This window comes from Lissotriton vulgaris, chromosome 10, assembly GCF_964263255.1.
Source record: "Lissotriton vulgaris chromosome 10, aLisVul1.2, whole genome shotgun sequence".
Lineage (NCBI taxonomy): Eukaryota > Metazoa > Chordata > Amphibia > Caudata > Salamandridae > Lissotriton > Lissotriton vulgaris.
In genome coordinates this window covers 316,612,131-316,631,095 of record NC_141698.1, presented here as the reverse complement: position 1 = coordinate 316,631,095, position 18,965 = coordinate 316,612,131, and the positions used below count along the sequence as shown (strand labels likewise).

Genomic DNA, 18,965 nt, shown 5'->3' with positions numbered 1-18,965 from the left:
CCAGCACAATGGGATACACTAATGGTGCATCATTCCTCAGAGGCCTCTGATAAAGGCTTTAGAGCATTTGTGTTGTGGGAACATGTGTACTGCACATATGCAATTCTGTAATAGACTACCTTGCTGCTTTGATCCATGGAGTCTGCATATTTTAAAGGGCATGGTGAAAAATGATGGTGTCACTGCCTGATTGCTTTTAGTAGTCAGTCGTATGCAACAGTGAACTGGTAATGTGATATATACTGCAGCAATCATGCATTAACCTCCATCAATTATTGGAGAATACACCCCTTGTTTGACCGGTTCAATAGGTATGTTTGATTTATATGACTTGTACAGCACATCTATGCGGGCAGGTAGAAATGAACAAGTCTTACCACGTCAATATCCAATTGGAAACTGTAGATGTTAGATTAAAGATCCTGCATTATTACAAATTGCAATGCCTGTGTGATGCCAACAATGCTCACTGTATGTTTAACCCTCATGGCAATGTAATATCTGTTGCTAAAGTAAACTTTTCTTTGTTTTTTCTAGGCTATCAAGATGGATTACAGTTCATTTGGTGGAGCCCCTAGGTTCCTGACCAGACCAAAAGCTTTTATGTTATCTGTTGGCAAAGATGCTTCCCTCAGTTGTCAAATTATTGGCAATCCAATTCCAGTGGTCACCTGGGAGAAGGACAAGCATCCTATTGAATCAGGGGGACGGTTTAAAATGGTGGAAGATGGGAACCTGTACCGACTAACCATCTACGACTTAACTTATGAGGACAGCGGACAGTACATCTGCCGGGCCATCAATTTAATTGGGGAAGCCTTTGCTGCAGTCACTGTCAAAGTCGGTAATGAGAAAGATGGAACCATAACAGAGTCTGCCCCATTTTTCATCCTGAAACCATCCTCCATTAAAGTTGTCACCGGAGAGGATGCCACTTTCAGCTGTATTGTTCAGGGTCATCCCTCACCCTCAATCAACTGGGAGAAAGATGGAAGATCACTGGGCCGTGCTTTTGATTCAAACCGTGTCCAGATTGAATCCAAAGGAGAGGGAAATTCCCTCAAGATTCGCAGTGTGCGATACGGAGATAGTGGGACATACACGTGCCGAGCTGAGAATCCAATAGGCGCAGCCAGTGCCGCTGCCTCTCTGACTGTTAGTACATTTGGTAGCTATGGTCAGAACTGCCCAAGCTCAATGGATTCCAGTTATGGCAAAACAACCTCCCTGCTCTCCCATTTGCAGAGAAGGCGCGAAGAGATGAGAAAGTCAGAACTGTCCATTCTAGGATCCTCTGAATCAAATGATATATCGGCCTATTCAACCACAGAGTCATTATCTAGTATTGGGTTAAGTCTTTCGCGTGACTATGAGAGAGCAGCCAGTTTGGCTCCTAAAGTCACCCGTGAAAGTAGCGGGGTCTTCACACGTACCTGCACGGTGACCGAAGGAAAGCATGCCAAGATGAGTTGTTATGTTACTGGTGAACCCAAGCCAGAGATCGTCTGGAAAAAAGATGGGGATGTGGTGTTGGAGGGAAGGCGACACATTGTATATGAAGATGAACAGGAGAACTTTGTGCTAAAGATACTATTCTGCAAGCAAATCGACAATGGACTGTACACTTGCACGGCATCGAACCTTGCTGGACAGACATACAGCTCTGTTCTGGTCATAGTCAAAGGTAAGTGATTCATACTAACACTGCACAAATGCACAGTCACAAACTGCTGTAGGTTAGAAAGGTTTTTTATAGGAGTTGTATGAAACCTCATGATAGTAAAGTGAATTTCAGAAATTAGTCTTTAAACTTATTTTTTGCAGATAAACACACAAATGTCACTTTACAGAAACAATCTCCAGAGACTGAAGTCAGATGAGGCTTAGCTCTGGTTATCCCATCCTATTGTTATGAGGGAATCGGGCATTAGACGAAAGAGCAGAAGTAAAGCTGTATGTATGTCTTTATACGTTTATGGAGCAGTACGCATAGAACCAGCAACAGAGAGAATTTTCAATGTTCAGGGTCTTGATTTTGGCTAGTAAGAGAGGTAGGACAAGTTGTTCATTGAGATTTAGGCATTATAGTCTAAGATGCAATCTCATACACATCGGGAGGGTTGGGAGTTGTGGCTTTCCAATTGCGCACTACATAAAGTAGGCTTATTTGAGCCTCAGAAGTAGTCTTGTCTACATAAACAGTGTGGAGTGTTGTTTACTCAAGTGGTCTAACTTTCATTCATTCCCATATGTTGTGAATTCTGTTTGAGTATTGAATACAACATGCCAAGGGCATGCACGCCTTGAGGGTGAGGCAGTTCAGTCTTAGAAATATACTTATGTAACTCATGTTTGGGTGTTTCAGGTTTGGATTTAGTATTCAGGGTAAGGAATTGTAACCAAAGATGGAGTTTTCTGAACAACATGAGTTAGGGATTTCAAGATTTTAATGAGTTCTAAGTATATCATGGGAACCTATTAGCTTCTCATGGAGTCTCAGATGCCTCATTGGGATGTGGAGTTGTAGACTCAGGCGGAGTCTTAGGTATATCATGAAAGTGTGATGTAGGTTTTTAGTGTGGTCTTATGCTTGATACAAGGAATTACTTCTCGGGTGCAGGGTAAGGATGGGTGAGGATGGGTGTTGTTGGCTTGAGAGTAGTACATCATGTGGATGGGGAGATGTAGCCTAAGATGAAGTCTTGAGTACATCATGAGGGTGGGCTTTTGGTGTGCCAAAGGGTGTCTCGGGTATATCATGAGAGTGGGGTGTTGTAGTTACGGATGTAGTCCTTTTCATATCATGAGGGATGGCTTCTCTGATGTATGGTGAAAATGGGTGTTGTTAGCTGGACAGGAGGCTCAGTTACATCACGCGGATGGGCGCTGGAATCTCGGATAGAGTCTAACATATATCATTAACTTCAGCTATTATAATCTTACGTGGAGTCGCATGAATTGTCCTTCGAGATATGGGGCTGAAATGTTGTTGAAAAAGTTGAGGTTTTATTATTTTTGTTTTGCTTTGTATTTAATTGGTGGGGGTGAATTCTATGTGTAATGGGCATGTGCCATTGGGAAATATGGTTTAGCTGATTATTTCTAGAGCCAGATTATATGACATTACACTGATACAGTGCATTTTACCAACAACATTTGCATTGAGTAAATAATGGAAAAACAATAATTGCACTGATCCGACGGGGGAAAAATACTATTTTGACGCTTGTCTTTGAGGGCATATGTTATTTTTGTGACAGGTGACCAGTGCAAATGTTGTTTTCCCACTTGCTTATTCTTGCATAACTGCACAGTATCGGTTAAACATGTAACGTAAACTGGTCCAATATTGAATGTTTGGTTTCTCAATGTGAGTGCGTTAGTGAATCTTTGGTGATGATTGGGAACTCAAAAATAGTTCTGTCTGTGATATCATTTTGAAGCTGTTTTAGTTCTTAAGGTTCAAGAGTTATTAAGAGATTGTGGAGTATATTAAGGAGTCAATATTTGAAAAACATCATCCTGTATAATGTAAGAGCACTATTGTTGAATAATCATACATTAAAATGTAAGCTACTCTAACTCAAATGTAGCCAGAAATGTGTATGTGTAGCTTACATCTAAAATTCACCACCACTTATGAAATGGGTTAACTTTATGAAATGGTGATTCAACCTGCAGGGAAAAATGTTTGTACTCATTAGTGAAAGGTGAAGTCTATCATGATCTTTTATGTGTCTCAGATTGATCTGAGAAAGGAGTGCTGGAGCCTTGTAGTTTCAATACCCAAATGAGTCTCCACATCAGGCACAAAAACCTCTACAGAATGTTCATTAAAGAACTACAAGAAGATACCTTTGGAGCCTCAGATGCACCTTCAGATACTGAAATTAATTTTCTTTGTAATCATTTACTCATTCTGAGAAAGTGCAGCAGCTAGCTGGTCAATTATGCTGTTAGCACAGGGGTTTGCTTTTACACATTGAACCGTGTCCTTATTTTCCTGTCTACGAGTCGAAAGAGTCTACTAGATATATATATATATATTTTAACATTTTATTATTTAATAAGTAAACATATAATATCTTCCATTATACTTTCTTGAACCAACATATTTGTCAGTTGCCTAGACCTCTTCAAATTTATTGGCGGATCCCCGTGCTTTGTACACCCATCTTTCTGCACCCATGCACCAATATTACTCCAGGACTGTTTCCCAGGTGCAGTGTCCTCCACCCCCACCCACAAACCTTCCACCCCACACTCTTGCAAAATCGATATCTACAGGATATTGGTGATAAATCATACTTCATTGATAGCTTGTTTATGGAAAAGGTAGGTAGTCTTAGGGTTCATTGAAGCAATAGGGATTCTTTTCATTTTACCTGGTTTTTATTTGAGGCCATATTTAAACTAACAATGCCCGATTAGGCATGTTCTGTTCTTGAGACTGTAATAGATTATTGAAAAATTCTCTTAAGAATAAACGTCACTTGCCTTTTGTGTCTCTAGGTTTGATTAGGAATGCACTATATAATAAGAACCTTCAGTGTTAGAGGTAAAGCTTATATTGGGCAATAACTTCGAGCTTCCTGGCTAGTTTTAAATCTGTTCCAGGGATTAATTGGGAATAGGTGTCACTCTTAGTCTTAACACAGATTAATGGTAGGGTTAAATTCAGCCTCAGATCTCTCCCTTCAAAAGTGATCCCCATGGGTTTCATTGGTATTAATGCAAAGCTAAATGTCTTTGAGTGAAGGTCAGATACAGTCTCCGAAAGTAAATTTCCTGAGATGATCTTACAGAAAAAAACTTTAAGTTTTGATCAGGGCAATCTATCTAGTTTTCTATGTCAAACTTTTGATAATACTTTGTATTTCTATGCTGCTTGTCTCTGAACTGGGTTTCAAAATCAAATTGACTTTGGAACTGTATCTTGAGAACAGTGGGAGACGGTCATGCTTTCAAGGATCTGGTGTTCTTTGCCGGATCCAGGGGTGACCTTCAGGAATGAGGTGGGAATGCACACATTGTGAGACACAGGCCCTAGTTGGCGTAACTAGACCTACTGCCACCAGGGCGGCCCCTAAGTTTACCACTCGGTGCAGGTAAGGGGGGGGGGCAACAGACGACTTGTGGCTGGTTGGGGGAATCTGATGGATGACCTGTTTTCGGGGGCAGGAGGTTGGTGGTAGTCAACAGATACAACTTGCTCACCTCCACCGCCCCCAAACAAGAGTGCCCCCCCTATCTACGCCACTGTGCAGTCAGGCAGGAACAACCAATCTCCACAGAAAAGAGGCTCAACTGCTTGTTTATTCTTTCTTGACCTAACACACTGCATCTCTATGATTATGGAACAGTTATAGCAAGGTTATTTTGAAACTTCACATAGGATCTCACACCGCCTTGATGTTACCTCATAACACTGAGGTGGACAGCAGATAAGGAAAAGAGAGGCCAGCAGATATAAAAAATTGATCAAGATATTAGGAATGAGGAAGCATGCTGATTATGATTATGGCTTCTTTTATAGTCCACTCATTCCTAACCATGCTAATATCGCAACAGCATGTCATGGGTCGGGAACGTAAGATGTTAAGGTAAATTGTCAGAGGAGAAAATGAGGAAAAAATCATTGGGGTGGGTCAATGAGAAAACATGCTAGTGTGGCTGGGGCAAGAGAAGTAAGGGGCACAAGAGATATGAAGCATGGTATAATAGAAGCGGTCCGGGGCAAAGTGTTATCTATGCCACTAGTGTCACATCTACCACTATTCACCTACGACATACAAGCCTGTTACTTTTATATCCTTATAAGAGATTCATAATACATCAATGATGTTGATTTAGTAAGTAGTAGGCTAGTGTATTATAGTTCTTGTAACTGTAATGCCTATTTGCAAAGTATAATTTATAAAGCTACAAAGTTCACCCATAATGAAAGCTATATTTATTGTTCTCCTTCTTCACTTGTGGATTTAGGGTGCATTACAATTGTAAAATGTTAATTCTATATTGAAAGTTCCACTTACGGTTCTTGTGTTATAACAAACAACATGTGTTTATAACAAAGACCATCCATTCCGTTCAAGATGCAAGTTCTTAATTTGAGCCTATACCTATTACCAAGACCATGTTGGCTGCCTTTGGCACTTCAATTGTCTCATACTTTAGTGGACCTTTAGTCGCTCATGAATATACAAAATTGACATTGAAAAAAGTGGATGTACCTGACCTTATTTTGTCTGTAGGGGAGATTTATCAGTCACTGTCACTTGTGCATCCACTTAGGAGAGGCAAGTTGTTAAATTGTGACACGGTATTCCCAGGTTCTTATGTTGCAGTGCCGCCTGTTCCGATTTCTCCAATTGAGGAAGTAATGGAATTTATTAGTTGGATGACTATTTTTAGTGCTTTGGAAAACCTATCCTAGTCACAGCACTACGCCTAGAAACTAAAACAAAACAATATATTTGAGATATTTAGGAGCTCTAAAGGGTTTTGGCTATGATCTCAATTCATGGCATCAATCTCTTTTTTGTATGTTTCAGAAATAATTGTTTTTGTCTTCAAAACCATGGGACTTGTTTACAGAGGATTCACTAAATGAATAACGTCTTGAGCTAAAGATACCACATTGTCTCTTGAAAACATTTCATCTCCCCACTCAAAAAACCCACAAAAAACAATGTAGTAAACAAAATTCCCGAAGTGGTTAGCTAACTAACAAAACTTCACAATGGAAATAGTTATTTTGCTATACTTGTTTTCTGGAAAATATTTCCTCTTCCCACTTGTCTATCCATTACATACACTGTCACATGAGCATAGAGAATAGCAGGCTGGCTTGCGTCTAAGATGGGATGATCTGTCTATTTTGTAAATCAAAGAACTCTTTTTGATGGCTTTAATCTTGAAAATAGACACTTCCAGATTGGAGGTCTGAAAAGAGAAAAAGGGCGATAATGATGCATTATCTCTTTACTATTCTTGAGCCCCTTTCTAGGTCATGTTAATGTAAAAAATCTCTACAACATAACATTTAATTTATGATGAAATTACACAAAAATGGACATGATGCAATACCAAAAATGGCAGGACCAAATGCAATGCTTGTCAGGACACATAGTATGACATAACATAACATATACCAGAGCATAGTATAATATAATGTATCATATGTACCATAGCATATCGCAACACAATACATCACATAATAGTTCAGAGGGGCGTATGAATTTGCATTATGCAAGTTTTTAGTATAAATATATAGTTTATTCTAATTAATGCCAAGACCTGACAAATGCCCCAGGTTGTCCTGTTATGATTTATATTGTGTTCCTTTGGTCTGAATTCCACAGAAGGTAAGCTAAGGTTCCTATCTTAAACTTCAAATCTCAGTTAAATCCCAAACAAATTCTTCTGTAGTAGTGTGGTATATTGAGGACGATGATGGAAGGAGAATGTTTAGGATGAACGGTGATTGAATGTACCGGCTGAGAGAAGTTGGTCTTTTACATTGACTGCATGGAAAAGTGGAAGGCATACCGTCTCTCAGAAGTTCCATCAGTTTATGGACCCTGACTTTTTCAGCCAGTGGCTTTCTCTGGGACAGTAACTGTTAAGGCTTCTTATTTTAATCGATACATTTGGTATATAAAGAGCCCTCCATGGCAAAACTTTGTTTATTTGGGAACAACTCCTGTGTTCCTATTGTCACTTAATATTCATTTTGTTACTCTTTATTTGTCCAAGAGGTGCATTTTCTCAAGTCATTCCAGCCTTGTTCTGCGTATACCCATGACCATTTATTGAGACCTTCTACGTTGGCTTCTGATGGTGTTTCTGAGACGAAAGTCAGGGAAATCAATATTTCTGGGGACCGTATAGAGAATTGAATCGCAATCATTGCTAGGATTTAAACAACATCAGTGGCAGCAATATGATTTGGTTTGTGTCTTTATACATTTTCATCCCTGTCTTTGTGTTTGAACTAATCTCCTCTGGTTCTTCAATGATTGATATATTTCAGGTGCTTACTGACATCTGGGGTAATGTTCGGCGATAGTTAGGCCATTACTTGTCATTCTCATGACCATCTCTCAGTGCAGTGATGCCCCAATGTACGTTCTGGATGCCTCTGGGAGGGCAGCTGTTATTTTCTTCAAGGAAGGAGATGAGATTGCCATGCCACCAGATCAACTGATCCTTTGGTGTGGATCAACGCTTCACTCCTAAGCCAAGCCTTTGGTCAGTCATTTACACTGACTAACTCAAGACCTGCCTCACCTCACCTCACCCAGCCCTGGATGCCTCGCATATGCCTCAAATAGAATCCCAGGAGCATCAGATTTAGCCCTGTTCCTGTAGCACCAAACAACCGAGATCCAGAAGTGTTTTTTTGAGCTGATGCTGGAAAGGTGTATTCCCGTCTCTGATACAAAATCCCTTCGCTATGTCAAAGTTATTGAGCTATTCTCTAAGACTAAGAACTCCAGAAATAAACAAGCTGCCTAGCATCAAGGCTTAATCCTTTGAAAAATAGAACTAGACCACGATGAATTGTACTTCACGGTCACCTTGCAAGCCCTGGTTCTCTCCCCAACTGAAGAGCAGAAACCCCTTACTTGCCCACAATTGGATCCAATGAAGAATGATGAGTGCTGCTTGCTGCCTTCCCACTCACTAAATATAACCATATTTCTTCAACTCTGAAGAAACTTCACTGTATACACCTGTAACTCTGCACGTAATGACTAAACCTCTACCCTACCTGTCTGAAAAACATCATCACATCAGTAGGCATACTGCCACCAAAGAAGCCATCAGATCACTGGTGATCAAGAATTTTAGGACTGACAAGCCAGGTAAAAACTAGGTTAGACTTTTTAATATTATACATCAAGGCTGCTGCAGAACAACACTCAAACACAGATTAGACTCCTACCTTCACTTCTCCATTTCAAAAAGAAGTTGAAAACTTGTCTCTTTACAGTACACCCTATATCATCAGTAGGGAACCCCTATCTCTGCCAACCCCTTGCCGCACATACAACAGATCCCATCCTCATCCTCACTGCCAGTAACCTAGTTTTATCCTTCCACACATATCCAGTAAACAGCAGCATTGATGCTAGGTATATGCACATTATATAAACACAAATACAAATACAGAGCTCAGGTTAATTACAAATGGGAATCGACTCAACTGCAATCCTGGTCACAATGGCTGCAGAGACTGACTACATTTGAGAGGGAATTGAAATGAACAAATAACTGTATGCCTTTTGTCTCTGATGGTCATTTGAAGAACAGATATACACCACTCGCTGCTCTTTACTCTATACAAACCTTTTATAATCTGTATGGGATCAAATGTATTGGTAAATCAACTCGCCAAGGGATGTCCACTATCTATCTTATATTCTGCCTACTCTTTTAGATTTCTTTTTCGTCCTCTAAGGATTATTGTGTTCCACATCAGGGTAAACCAGTGGAGGACTCCACTCCGTTCCATCGCCACTTTGAGTTCGTAATATTAGGGGATTCCACTTCCCTCTTTAAACGGGATTAACCACGCTGGAAGTTAAAGTCTTTTATGTGTTCATCCTCATTGGAAATGCTGCACAAACTAACACACTCTAATTTAGTCCTGGTAACATTATGCACCTCTTCGTAGGGGGTCAGAGTCTTTTAGCGTGTCAAAAGCAAGACAGATGAATGTTCACACCAGCTGTCCCTGTAGCTCTTTGCTTGTCTGGGTTTACTGCCCTCTGTCAATCCAGAGAGCTGGCTATTTCTTGCTGAGACAGTTGTTTATTTTTTGCTCTATGATATATGGACTTCCTGCAAGTTTAGAGGTCAGGATGCAAGACCTTCACATACTAAGCCACCATTAGGCACTTCCACTCTTAAAATAATGGTCCATTTACCATGTTTTAAAGCACTTAAAACTGGTGCTCAGCCATTTTTAAGGACTCCCATTTTTGACCGACAAGACAAGTAAATCTTGTCGTTATTCTTTAAGAAATAGAGCACTAGCTATATTAGCAATTTTCCAAGATGGCACCCCCACTAGGTAGAAATGTCTGGAGGATGGTAGTATTTATGGTGGTAATTGCCACTGGTAGTAAAAATAGCTCTGGTGAAAAACACCTTAGTGTTGTTTTTGGTAGTGAAGACAGCGGTATTTTTACAACTGGCTGGAATTTTGAACCCTGGCCGTAAATAATACCACGGGTTAGAAAAAAAATGTGTCTTGAAGGAGCAAATGCAGGAACACAGTAACTCTGTGGCTTTTAAAAGGCTCCTGTCCTTACCTGATTGTATAGCAACAATCCATAGTTTATAAGTTAAGTAGCAGAGCTATTTCCCTTTACTAAATTAATTAATAAAAGACAAGAGCTGATGTTATTGTAATATAAATAGAAGCATTTTTTGAATGGTTGCATTTCATGTGATGGGAAAACTGGCAATAAGGCATTCACCATTTAACACTGGTGGTTAATCGACTATTATTTTTGGACAGAGCCTTATTGTGTTTCTAGGAGTTAAAAGTATGGCTTCCAAACTCAGCACTTTAACCACGAGGTCACATCTTCTCCCTGTACTTTCCTTTCATCAGCCGTCTAACTGCTCTAAAAGTGTTTGCACTTTACCTGTGGTTGCTTTTAATAACTATCCGTTTCATTTAATTTTGTACTGTTTCGGGATCCAATTAGCCTTTCCTGTCTGACAATTTGGTCTCAATTCTGAACTGAAAGGACTGCCACTGTACCTTACAATAAAAACACTAAAAACAGACAGAGTAATATGCACAGACATAAATAGCGACTACAGCTCAGGACTGTGTGGCCCATGTGGCATGAAATTTTTATATGATACATCAACATGTAAAACTCATCCTGAACTCCATCTTCTCTTACAGGGGATCTGCATTTTAGTCATAAGCACTGAATAGTCCCGCCCACGTGCGGGGACCTCAAAGCAGTTCTTTCAAAGTCACATTTACTTCGCCTTACTTCAGAAAGGCCAGGGGGCACATGTGACATAAATGTCTTCAGTGCTTATGATTTCAATGGAGGTTCCCCTGAGAGAGAGAGAGAACCAGGATTACAGGCAAGAAACCATTCCGGCACTGCTTCTGCCAACACTATTACTTTTGAAATGAGTTCCATCTATTTACCACAAGCTCTTTGTGAAGAAAAGAGAATCATCATATAAAAAATAAACAATAAATTCAAGGATGAAACTGGGAAGAGTATTCTTTTTCATCTTATGGGCGTGCAAAAATCTCGGGGTCCGGTTGACCTTCAGAAGGAGGGATCTCCACAAGTTAAGTACTACACTCAAGGGGTCATGTCAATGCATTTTTAAGGGTGCATTTGAGGTAAACTGACACAGCCTCGAAGATATGAGTGAGAAGTAATAATGTGTGCAAGAAGTATAGGGTCACTGGTGTTTAGACTTGATAGGCAAGCTTGACATTCTACACTACTTGTCTAGCAGTTTCTGTCATGACCACCAACGTTTCCGTAGACTTAAGAATGATAATAATTGTTTTTCGTTTTCTAATTGAGAATTCATGCTCCAGCACATTGCCTTGGCATCAAATTACTGATGATGTATTTTGATGATTAAATAAATTCCACTATCATCTTCATTTCATTTTCGCATGCAACTCTTTCATGAACCGAAAAGCTGTCGGGGGTTGTGGCAGATTGGACCTATTTTTTGTACCATATTTAAGGAGTCTTTTCCAGCTCTCCTCTTTTTCAGCTCTTACTTCTTCTGCTGCAATCCTAGGTGACAGGCAACTTCTCTACACTATCTCTCTGTATAAGTGCTCTAGCTATGCTACCTTTCCTACATCTAATGTTTCTCCCATCTGTAAATCCAGTGTAGAAGAGTAAATGAAACACTTTTAAAACTAACATTCACCAAGGTTGAGCTATTGTGGTCATGGAAGTGCCAGTGAGGAAGCCACACAACAGAAATGTTTGGGTGATCAGATCACAGTGCAAATGTCGAAGTCTTAAATAACCAGGAGACTTCTTCAGCTGTCAACATTCCTGAGAGGGTTAACACACTATAAATACAGTTCAGGAGGGTCACCGTTCTACCACTCCTTTTTTATATACATAGGACAGAGAATTGAATAGGAATGAGTTGGGTAAGATTACGGACTACTGTACATTGAAACCAAATGGGGTTTTGCATAACATTTATAGAAGACTTTATTATTATTATTGATATTAATATTGTTACTATAATTGAGCCTGAGTGGCAGTTGCTTTCACATCTTTGCAAATTTCAGTCTGCCAATCACCTTTTAAGATCACATCCGCTGAGATCCATCACCAGTTAACTTGATACACTTCTCCTGTTACTGTTCACCATCACAGTCTGCAATGATCCTTTTAGCACAATTGTTTTTCATGCCACAGAGATGTTGCTAAGCTCTTCCTGCTTTTATTGATAGAATATCCAGTCTGATTAGATATCGGTAAGCTGGTTAGTCACTGTGTGGTTTGTAAAAAATGTAAGACTGTCTATTTCTGAAATGGACCATGCTTAAGAAGGTATACTATTTAAAGTAGCTTGGTTGTAACCTTCGAAACTTGATAGCTAAATGAAAATGCAAGTTTTAGTGTGGTGCTAATTTACAGATAAAAAAGAAAAATTGGGGTTTGACACCCCAAATAAATGTTTGCCATCAAACCGTCTCAAAATAATTGTGTGTTGTATTCTAGAAATGTGGGTCTGCGATCCTCAACTGTCGATCTGTAGTAATCAGGGTTCCCAAGGCCTACATGCTCCGAAGATAACCCACTTACACTCAAGAACTGTTGGCACGGAAACTGTAAAAGGCAAGGAACAAGTTTATTAAGACCCCATGGGGTGGTGGTACACTCATACAGCACCCTTCGGTAATGCAAGAGGTATCACACCGAACACCGGTGTGACCCCGATTTATATACAGTTTAGGGGCAATAAAAGATAGGCGGCACAAGTTAGAACACATTCATGTACATATATGGTCATGTTTTGGAACACAGCCAGCTTATTGGAGGGGGCACAACTCCGCTGGTCAGTTTGGTGCACATTCCTGAGGGGTAACTGGTCAGTTGGGACTGCGCATGTGCAAGCTTGACCAGTACTAAAAATAGCCTGTTGCTGGGCAGACTGAAGTGGTCAGTGGTACGGACAACGGACTAAAGGGCACGCCAGCCACGAGGCTGCTTATGGCCTAAGATGGCCGCCGCAACATTCAAAATGGCGTTTTCATGTATAGCCAAGCTAAGGAGGAAAACGTGTAGTTTCAGCTAATCGCTAATGCGGCCATGCCAATTACGACAGACGACCCTTTTAGCGTTTAGCTGAATCTACCTCATAATGAACATAATCAGGATGTTCGTCCTCGATGTCTATTAACATTATTTGTGTTACTTCTTTATGAAGCATCATTTTGTCATGGGCAAGCGCTCGTCTTGATGGTATGCAAGCTGATAGGCACATGGAACATAAGGCAGGGCCACATTGGATACATAGGCAAACAAAAAACAGTGCCCCCACAATTATACATAGAATCGTTAACAGTTTCCAGCCCCAAGTAGTAAGCATTGACCAGAACCATCCTGAAAGTGTCCAAGTTCCATTGTCCGGATGTATCTCAGCTGCGATTTTATGAAGCTTTGATATGGCATCATAAACAGATGGGGAATTGTCAGGTACGTATACACAGCAGCTACTTCCGATAATTCTGCATGCCCCCCCACGGTCAGCTAGAACTACATCCAACACCATCCTATTTTGGAGCATAACTATTCTAGAAATCTGAAGTTCCTCAGTGATATTTCCTAGGGCAATGGCAGTGTCATTCGCTACAGCCTCGACAACATGTGTCAATCGTCTTATTTTCCGGCTGTTCAACGCGGCCCCCACAAAGGAAAACAGTCCCAAATTGAAGTCCACATACTGTTGTAAGGCAGTATCAGTCTGGTCTATGTCATCCAGAACGACAGTCCGTTTGACCCTATTCAGGACAAAATCGTGGTACAAGATATATTCATTGTGATACATTGGTGGGGCAATGAATACAGGAGGTAGCACAAACGATACATAACACGTGCCCAACCATCCCAATGGAAGCTGATGATAACCCTTCGTTCCACAGATAAAATACGTGTTTCGAGATGCTACAAATGAAATGCCATTCGGGCTATCAAAAGTAAGTGTGGTGTTGCATTCACTTTTCCCTACCGCAATCGAACCTTTATTTCTAATACACAAATCGGCTTTAGTAGCAATTACATTAATGACATGTGAGCTAGATACATTGATATTTCTTTGATTACTGTACACACGTGGGGCAGATACGTTGTCGGGCCTGTACTCTTCCCATTCGAATCGAGTACCCTCAGCCCGCGGAAACCCATCCTTGTCATGGGAGCATACTTTATTCAAACGGAAAAGCACCCCCCCTTTCGTTGGCCATCTCAAAGTAAAGAGGAGGGTGTACCAGGCATTGCAGGATCCATTATGCGAAAACGGGAGTGGAATGAGTGGGGTGCCCCCTCTCTTCTGGTGCCCCGGTAACATCCCACACACCCAGCAATTTGAAGTATTGGTCATATTGTGCGTGTGATGAAGAATCTGAATAAAACTGTTGTTCAGATAAGTTTGCCGATGTCGTTCTTCATGGTAGGGTAAGGTAAAGTGAAAATGTTCAGATGGAGCCGGGGTAGTCGGCAGCAAATGTTCACGTGCAGGTACCACAAGCTCAACTATCAAAACGAAGAGAATGGCACCCAAGATTCGCTTATCTCGTGATGCTGGTGATGCCATAGTTCGGAAAAGTTCTTACAGAGTCTCAAATAGTTCAAATTGTTCACAAAGTCTCAAATACACATGTGTGTATACCTAAAAAAAGAAAAATACGGTGCTGAACTCCGAGGTAGCCGTTGTTTTCTTCTCCGGGCCAAGACGGGTGTCGCTACACTGGCAGAACTGATCCCCCCCCTTGGAATTCCCGGTTTCCGTTTTACAAACCTGGAGCGGTAACCAACCAGTCATATACAAAAAACCAAAAAATCTTCTTATCGGGGACGCAGGTTGTAGTGCTCTCGTCCAGCAACAGCGTGGCCCGGGAAGGCTCCCTCAACTTCGGCCGACGTCACAGCTGGGCTCTTCTCTTTCTCCAGAATCTCTTTGTAGTCGGTCAGCACAGCGGGAGTCGCCAGATCCGGAGAGACACGGCGGCAGTGTGTCGAGTGCACCCACCGCTTTCTGTTGGTCACTCGTACAGCAGTCCGGGTCGCAAGGAGGACCTGTTCGGGGCCCTTCCACCTTGGCTCCAAACTGCTCGCTCTCTCAAACGATCGGATCATCACATGATCGCCAGGGCGAAGATCATGGCCCTCTCCAGTAGAGTTGTCAGGGAGCGCTTCTCGAACCTGTTGATGAATAGAAAGCAAATCATTTGTTAATCGTGCCAAATAGTCGTTCATCATAACACAAGGCACATTATGTATTAATCACGCTTGGGCACCCCCCAGATATTCATGGGGCGCCCAAACACCACCTCATATGGTGTAAGGCCAGTTCGTGAATGGGGTACTGATCTAAGAGAGAGCAGTGCTAGCGGCAAAGCATCTGGCCACTTCAACGACGTGGATGCCACAATTTTGGCCAGTTTAAGTTTCAACGTAGCATTGTACCGCTCAACCAGACCTGCCGACTGAGGGTGGAACACAGCGTGGAACTTCTGCTGAATCCCTAACCCCTTCAGTACATACTCCACAATCTTCCCAACAAAATGAGGCCCATTATCGCTCCACAGAAACTTGCAAACTCCAAAGCGAGGAAAGAATTCCTTAAGCAACACCTTAGCCGTTGTCAGAGCTGTATTGTCTTTCGTGGGGAAGGCCTCAACCCATTTGCTAAAGGCACATACCACCACTAGGACGTACTTCAGGTTGTTGCAGCGCTCGAGTTGGATATAATCCATGTGAAGTACCTCAAATGGTGCAGAAGGTGGAACGAACCCTCCTTTCGGAGTATGGGTCCCCTTTCCAGGATTGTGTTGTAAACAGATCAGGCAGGTCTGTACTACTCTCTTAGCTGTATTCGCAATCTCGGGATGCTCCCAGACTCGTGTTAACAGTCGAGTGATTGCAAGAGCTCCGACATGCGCCAGTCCATGGGTCATCTGGACCATCGCCTGTAAGTAAGCCGCAGGCAATTTCCATTTCTCCATGTCTTTGCTTCTCCAACAACCCTCATCATCTAGTACCCCATCTGCTGCCCATGCCGCAAGTTCTGATTCAGTAGCCGATTTTTGAATATCCAATATTTCTGCTCTAGCATCACTCCATCGCTCAGCCTGCGATTGTGTCACATACATAGGGGAGCTAGTCCGGGACATAGCCGTTTGTCTCGCTATGCTATCTGCGAAGGCATTTCCTTGGCCCACTTTATCCGTGATCTTTTTGTGGGCACTGCATTTTACTATTGCTACTTTCTTTGGACCAAGCAACGCGTTTAGGAGATCACGCACTAGCTCTCCGTGCATAATGTGTTCTCCGTGAGATGTCAGAAACCCACGCTCTCTCCAGAGTAGCCCGAAGTCATGTGCTACTCCGAAGGCGGCCCGGCTGTCTGTGTATATGTTCACACATAGGCCAGCACTTAATTCGCAGGCTCTTGTTAAGGCTATCAGCTCTAGTGCCTGAGCCGATTTCTGTGGTATCCTAGCTGTTTCTACAACTGTCTTAAGTGTCGTGATTGCATAGGCTGCGGAAGTCGTACCATCTGGCAGCCTTAAACACGATCCATCAACCCACAGTTCCCCATCCACATCTGGAAGTGGCACATCCTGTAAGTCAACACGACCCTTTGTCTGTTCCTCGGTCAGGAAAACACAGTCGTGAGGTTTTTCTTCCTGACCCTCCTCGACCGGAAGTGGCGGGGTTCAGAGTAGCCCATCTTTTCAGTGTAATATGTGGCGCCAAAAGTGTCAGCTCATATCCTGTTAGTCGCGCACTCGTAAGGTATTGGGTCTTTGTTTGATTTAGCAGAGCATCTACTGCGTGAGGAACTAACACCAGCAGTTTATGTGATAACACTATTCCCTCACTCTGCCGTATAGCTACTGCTGTTGCTGCTACCGCTCGAAAACACCCAGGCAACCCTCGTGCTACAGGATCAAGAATGGCAGAGAAGTATGCACATGGTCTCTGCTTGTCCCCGTGTACTTGTACTAACACTGACAACGCGCACCCATCATTCTCGTGCACGTACAATGTGAAAAGTTTCGTGTAGTCTGGTGTGCCTAACACGGGTGCAGAACAAAGGGCCTGTCTCAACTGTTCAAAGGCCTTCTGACATTCATCTGTCCATTCAAGGGGCATTGGTGTAGCTTTGGACAATAATGCTAACAAAGGTTTTATGATGTGCGAAAAACCCATGATCCACTGTCTACAAAAAGACGTCAACCCTATGAAGGCACGTACATCTCTCTGCGTGCGGGGGACTGGTGTGTCTAAAATTGCTTGAGTTCGATCAGATGTTAATGCACGCCCCTCCTTAGACAACAGATGACCGAGGTAGGTCACCTGGGGTCTACAGTATTGGAGCTTCTTTTTCGAAACCTTATGATTGTTCTGTGCCAAAAAGGAAAGCAACGCAATTGTACTTTCTTCACATTGTGCCTAAGAGTCTGCAGCAAGCAGAAGGTCATCCACATACTGGATGAGAACAACGCCAGTCTGCAACTCAAAGGAATCTAGCTGTCTTTTCAAAGCCTGGCTGTAGATGCTAGGGCTTTCAGTATAACCTTGGGGAACACGACAAAATCTATACGATTTATTATTTAACGTGAAGCCAAACAAATATCTGCTATCAGGATGGACAGGGATGGAAAAGAACGCGTTTTTCAAATCAATAACACTAAATGTTGTGGCCGTTGGTGGCACTAATGTAAGCAAGGTCGTAATATCGGACACCACCGGGTATTGGGGGATGACAATTTTGTTAATCTCTCTCAAGTCAATAATAAAGCGATAGACTTTGTCGTTAGTATCTCTTTTAAGGATCGGAAGAATAGGACTGTTGCAAACATTATAAGGGACCTCCTCCACTACTCCTGCAGAGATCAAATCCTGAACAATATGTGTCAGTGCAATTTCACCTTCTCTCGAAATCTTATACAGGGGTACTCGTGGTAGAGGGACCCCCTCCTTAACAGTAATGTGTATTGGTGGAATACGCATCTCTCCCACATCCGTATCTGAGGTCGCCCATAACGTGTGCGGTAGAGAGGCCAAGGCTGGAATGTCTAAGATAGTGCAAAACCTATCCGAGTCAGGATAATTGTCATTCAGGATAACCCGCACTCCCTCAGGAGCGCACCGAATCGTTGCTCGAAAATATTTAAGCAAATCAATGCCCAGGATATTGTCTGGTGTATGGGGCGATAACAAAAATTGACCAAAACTGAAAAATTTGTCAAGACATAGTGCAAGGGGCTTTGACAATGGGCTAGGGGAGGGTGTGCCATCGAACCCTACACATGTAATCATTTCGCCAGACAGGGGAGCCCTCGGAACCAAGTTTTTCGACAACGCGCTACGAGTAGCTCCTGTGTCGACTAGAAATTGATCAGTAGAACCCAGAATACCCGCTGTTACATATGGACCCTGCTGATCTACCGGCACTTCAATTGATTCCTTACCCCATCCTACGCAGTCCTATGCATGCACATAATCCTGGTGCTCCACATTCTCACCCTCCGATATCTGATATTGATTTCGTCTATCAAACGTGTTTCGTTCATCCTGGCCACGGCCCCTTTCCTCAACCCTTCCACGATAACTTCCGCCACCTCTCGCTCCCGTATAACCTCCTCTCGACCTACCACCTCCTCGACCACGTTGGCTACGCTGCTCACGAAGTACCGGACA

At 42.2% G+C, this 18,965-nt stretch overlaps 1 protein-coding gene across 1 annotated transcript in view; it reads left to right on the top strand.

Moving 5' to 3' along the window:
- Positions 1–541: 541 nt before the first annotated feature.
- Positions 542–18,965, top strand: part of OBSCN (obscurin, cytoskeletal calmodulin and titin-interacting RhoGEF) — a 1,012,031-nt gene continuing 993,607 nt past the window's right edge. Inside the window, exon 1 of the mRNA XM_086941076.1 lies at positions 542–1,684. Within this exon, the coding sequence (XP_086797202.1) occupies positions 547–1,684 (1,138 nt within the window). The 5' untranslated portion in view covers positions 542–546. The remainder of the gene's footprint in view (positions 1,685–18,965) is intronic.